General features: G+C 34.8%; 2 protein-coding genes across 2 annotated transcripts; one reads left to right on the top strand and one right to left on the bottom strand.

Annotated features, from left to right (window-relative positions):
- Positions 1-412: 412 nt before the first annotated feature.
- LOC107192295 (RNA-binding protein pno1) lies at positions 413-1,385 on the top strand. Its single transcript, XM_015581510.1, has 3 exons — positions 413-581; positions 677-766; positions 858-1,385. The coding sequence occupies exons 1-3, from the start codon at positions 468-470 to the stop codon at positions 1,383-1,385; spliced, it is 732 nt and encodes a 243-aa protein (XP_015436996.1). The 5' UTR covers positions 413-467.
- A 235-nt stretch (positions 1,386-1,620) lies between these two features.
- Positions 1,621-3,408, bottom strand: LOC107192296 (protein TSSC1). The gene is made up of 6 exons (XM_015581511.1): positions 3,230-3,408; positions 2,814-3,039; positions 2,497-2,717; positions 2,252-2,433; positions 1,865-2,161; positions 1,621-1,783 (listed from the first exon to the last, which is right to left on the bottom strand). Exons 1-6 carry the CDS (start codon positions 3,269-3,271, stop codon positions 1,621-1,623), a joined length of 1,131 nt encoding a protein of 376 aa, XP_015436997.1. The 5' UTR covers positions 3,272-3,408.
- Between the last annotated feature and the right edge of the window lie 2,280 nt (positions 3,409-5,688).

The raw sequence follows: 5,688 nt of genomic DNA, 5'->3' as shown, positions 1-5,688 counted from the left end.
TCATTTATTCTATAATATAAACAAACTTACCCAGTTCCTCAAACTGGCTTTCTGCAGTCAGAGATGTGCCATCTTCTGGTTGCACCATTTCATCTAAAAAATAAGTAATATTGAAGGAAAAAATACATTTGCATGTAAGTTATATAAAAATAAAACATAATACTTATTCTTAGCCTTTAAAATGAAGTCGTCCTTTCTTGTGGAAAAAATACATACCTGGCTTGAACTCCCTCCACCGCCAAAACGTGTTTTATCCACCGAGTACATAGCACTACATAGAAGTACATGTGTCGAAAAATACGACTTTAGCACCATTGGTGATAAGGGCCGGTAGCTTATGACTGACCATGCTATTCTAATGGGAGTTAACAGGCCGTGGTGCTATGCTTGGCTACCCGCTATGCTCATGATGAGCAGCTCATCCAGTATCTAAAGGAAGAACAAATTTAAAATTTATCTACTCTGTAATGCATAGAAAAATGAGTATTAATAAAGGAAAGGCAAATGGCAATTCGGAAACAACCGAATTTGTAGAGCCTAGAGATAGAAAAAAACGACGTGCCATTGAAAATCGTATGGAGGTAAGAAAGAAGGTTATGTTGAGTTACAGTCTTCATCTGTAGTATGTTTATTTTCCACACTCAATAAAACAGTATTTTTGTAAATATGTTTGAAGGTTGAAGTAATCAATGGCGTGGAGGGAAAAGTGAAATCACATTCATCTTTAAAACGAGTAAAAAATGTGGAAGGTGGAGAACAAAGAAAAGTGAGATGGATATTTGTACTTCAATAGATGACATCAGTAGAACTGTTGAATATTTTTTTACTGCGACTAAGATATTACAACATATTTTTAGATATCTGTTCCTGCACATAGATATACTCCTTTGAAGGAAAACTGGATGAAGATATTTACACCTATTGTGGAACATTTACAGTTACAAATAAGGTTTAATTTAAAAACACGAAATGTAGAATTACGCACAGCTCCAGAAACACCTGATATTATTAATTTACAAAAGGGTGCTGATTTTATGAAGGCTTTCATTTATGGCTTTGAAGTAGAAGATGCATTGGCTTTGTTACGTTTAGATGATTTATTTGTAGAAACATTTGAAGTCCAAGATGTAAAACCTTTAAAGGGAGACCACCTTTCTAGAGCAATTGGAAGATTAGCAGGAAAGGGTGGTAGAACAAAGTTTACAATAGAAAATGTAACAAAGACGAGAATTGTTTTGGCAGATAGTAAAATTCATATACTAGGTTCCTTCCAAAACATACAGCTAGCACGAAGGGCTGTCTGTAATTTAATTTTGGGTAGTCCACCTTCGAAAGTTTATGGGCAATTGAGGAATGTAGCAAGCAGAGTATCAGAACGATTGTAACAAAAATATTAAAAAACAATATAAAGTACAAGTTGACAAGTAATTATTGATATTTTTTTTACAAAATAAAAGATACCTTGCAGAAAATGTAAGAAAAAAGTTTACACTTTGAATAAGATTGTTTTAATCCATTGTGTACCTTATGTATAAAATATTAAAATTTACATACATACAAATAAAATTCCTGTTGAAATATATATAAAATTTATTCAATTTAACTTATACTAAAATTGATTTAAAGAAGTATTTGGTACTTATATTTCCTGGGAACTTTATTAAGAACTAGTCTGCCATCATAACTCAATGAAGCAAATGTCCAAGGATCTGCAGATGACCATTCAACTGCATAAACACTATCTTCATGTTCTTCATATCTACCTACAACTCCATCTTCCAGTCTAAAAAATTACATCAAACATTAACGTTCTACAAAGATTTTTTATAATGTATTCTTATTATTACAGTTTTACTATAATTACTTGTCTTTCTTGCAACTATAATCATTTTGTATGCAGTCATCTTCAGGGGGTACTACATGTCCAAAAGGTTCAGAAGAAATTGATGCAATACTGCATAGTATAACTCTTGAGTCACTACTAGATGTCAAAACCAATTGATCATGAAACCGATTAATTCTAATACTCCACACCCAATGTGAGTGCTCCATACGAGACAACACTGGTTCTTTAGGTGACCTAATATCCCAGAATTTCATGTACCCATCATCTCCACAGGTTGATAAAAAATACTGACGATTTGCATTAAAGTCTAGATCTCTAAGTATAAAATTGACAATACATAAAAGTATTCACTGTTTCATAATTGATTTCCAAGTTAATTAATAAAAAATGAGTTTTTTGTATTACCTTATAATTTGAGAATGAGCAGACAAAATTGTCCATGATGGTTCGGAAGGACTTCTAAAATCCCATCCACGAACATTGTTTTCATTTAATGTCACAAACTGATTGCAACCATTATGAGGATTCCATTTCCCATTTGTGAAACGTGGTTGACCTTTACTAGCTAAGGTGCCACAACTTACAACCTAAATAATGCACAAGGTAGAAAATAAACCTACTTAATTGTAACGTAAGGCAACTATTATTACCTCTGGTCCATTATCAGCTAAATCCCATAATATAAAATTATTGTCTACAACTGAAACAGCTTTCAATGAATCGGTAGGATGATAAGCAATAGTTTTAAGATTTGTACCATATGATGTTGTATCAATATCTGCTAATTTTTTAAGATCTTCAACATCATTTGTGTATTCTTTTAATTCTGGCAATTTCCAGATAGCTCCCTTCATCTGACAACTACCATCATCTAAATGAAAATATATTTTTTAAGTTTTTTATATAAGTTTAGATATGATTATGGTACTAATTTTTTAAATCACAAAACAGTTTAATTCGTAATTACCACTTAAACTATTATAACAAGTAATAAATATATTGGGATCTGACGGAGATGCTTGCAAAGACCAAATTTCACCAATGGGATGATGAAACACTTGTGTCTTTAAACCACCTGTTTCTTCATGCAATTCTACTAAGTGAACTTGATTGTTATTAAATTTCAGTGATTGTGTTCCGACCAGAAATCTAACAATATCCGTTTCTGCTGTTTGAGCCGACAATGCCCTTGTCTATAATATTAAAGAAAATACTATTACAATGACTAATAAACATAAAATTTATACTTTTTAGACACTAATGTATGTGAAGCTTTATAAAAACTGTAAGTATAAATTATTGTTAATACAATATATTTCATTTTGTTACTACACTAGCAAAATTTACAATTGTTTATAACGTTGATCATGTTCGATTTCATACTTGAAATTCAAGTCCGTATATTACAGGGCTATCATTTTCCATCTTTTAATAGAATTTATATTTTAAAATAAATAGTCAATTATTTTATTTGTATAGAGCAGAACTCAGTCCATACGACTTGTCAAAACAGCTGCTCCTGTAAACTATCCGTTACATATGTGTTACGATATACAGCACTGCAATAGCCATTAAAACATACTGACTGATACTGACTGACCCACAGCAGCTGTGGCACAGCTCCGTCTATACATGGCTATGGGTGTACACGACCGTGCGCTCAGCGCACTGCGCTGCATCACACGCGCTTTTCTACGGACGCATCGATTGCAGCGCTGTGTGGCTAGCGGAAGATTCATGAAACTTTTGGTTTTCATTGTTACGTTGTTGCGGGTAGTGTCTTTAGTTCAAGCGATATTTAGGGTTATCGATATGCGAGTGTCGAAAGCGCGAAGTTTGAAACAAATGTAATAGGAGAGGGAGAAAGGTGAAGTTGGCACATGTAGGAAACGAATTGAAATCAGTAGATACTCATCCAAAAGGATAGATTTCAAATTATTTATGTTTGAATAATTTCTCTTTATTTCCCTCTCCTAATATGCAAACCAATGCTAAGATGTTAAACACTCGCGAACTGGACAGTTGATAAATGACAGGGAATGGATTGGCAAATAGGAAGTCGTTTTAATTAATTAATAATTTCCTGATTGGATGTCGGTATCTAAGACATTTTGATAATAAACAAATTGTATTTGTTTTTATAATTGGGCAAGGAGATGACGCTCCTTGTTTCTTTTTTTTCCGCCATTCATCTCTGGACATTACAACTACCCAGACGCGTTCTCGAAACATAAAAAGTATTTGTAAAAGTAAATTCATTTACATAAGTGTAAAAAGAATATTGAAATTAAAATTAAAGAATTATGAACAGTTTAAATTGAAGTTGTTATTTAATTGAATACTTAAATACAATTTCACAATTAAAAGCGCCCCATAGGCGCTAGCTCACGCCATATTTCCCACAAAGCTTTAAAATTCACTAAAGAGAACGCAACATCATTAAGGGATGACTCCCACCACGGGAATTTCCGGACCTGTGTATACGACCGTGGTTCTAAGCATAGCATGGGTTCCTGTATTTTGAAAGTACGCCATCTTTGAGAATAAACCACCTTCACCGCCTATATAGATTAACGGTAACTAATGCTTTCCATTCACATGTATACTTTCTCGCATAATTTGTAGAGTAATATCAACATAGCACAGACAAATATTTCTCGTCTATAGTATAACGAATGTACTTCTCGTACTTCAAGCGTTGTTAATTGATTATTTAATCATTAGTAACATCGCACTTATCTATTAGCACAGACGAGATATAAAAATAGACCTAACATGCAATGTAATTTTCTGTCCCATGCTTCGAGGGCGTCAGAAGCCCCTTTACCATTTTAGTGTCAATACCTGACGTTACCGATAAAATTATATGATTTAACGGGAATAAAAATAGGAACATGAAACGGGAAAGTATATATTTTTTCATTTAGGGGGGAGACTCCTTTGGAGCCAAGTCCGAATCGAACGAAGCGCTGATGTAAATAATCGGACGCCAGCGGAAACACAAAATTGATATTTGGGACTGTTGGGTTTTACCAGTACGGGCGACCGGCGTACTGGAGAGCAGCCAACGTGCTCGGAATGGAGTTGAGGACCACGAGAATATCACTGAGTGATGACACGTCTTTGTAAAAGAAAACTTTATTGATCCCGAGGTCGGGAGCGGCGGATGGAGAGTCGGAAGTCGAGCGCGGAAGGAGAAGACGAAGAAGAAGAGAGAGAAGGCGTCTCGACTCTGATGGGGTACTGATATCCCCACAGGACGGCTTGATAATACGACATCTAACGGCACTACCCACAAATAAATTTTGTTCCCTATTACCATCAAGTTCGGTTTGTGTATTTGCTATGCGAAGAGACAGTGTTGACGGACAGTATCCATGTATCCTCAGTTCATTCGTGACACATTAATGAATGTATACTGAAAACTATAAAAGATTAAATTTTCATTCCTGCGTTTCATTCCTTATCTGTTTACATTGTATTTCGATCGTCGGTCGCTGGCCTCTCGCCCGGCGCTCAACAGCCCGTTTATTCCTGCTTTGCTGGCCAAAGTTAGTCGAAGGAACAGTCAAGCGACAATGTTCTTTAGCCAACGATGAGCTGAGGCAGACAACAAAGTTTAAAAAGCCGCGAGTCGATGTGATTCATATTGCTCTATCCAAAATTCTATGCTGCTTATTTATTCACGGTATATTACAGTCTAGTCTGTATATACGAACTAAAATATGATTTGCAATATGAAACTGCCCGCGCGAGAGCGGGTACGTCAGCTAGTTATCCATAAAATGATTTGAATGTTTATGAGAAGTTAAAGATTAGTCTAGATAATTAAGTTTTAATGA

The sequence above is a fragment of the Dufourea novaeangliae genome, unplaced genomic scaffold (genome assembly GCF_001272555.1).
Source record: "Dufourea novaeangliae isolate 0120121106 unplaced genomic scaffold, ASM127255v1 scaffold324, whole genome shotgun sequence".
In the NCBI taxonomy this organism is placed as follows: domain Eukaryota; kingdom Metazoa; phylum Arthropoda; class Insecta; order Hymenoptera; family Halictidae; genus Dufourea; species Dufourea novaeangliae.
Note: the sequence above shows the minus strand (reverse complement) of the source record. Positions and strands in the feature narration are given on the sequence as shown.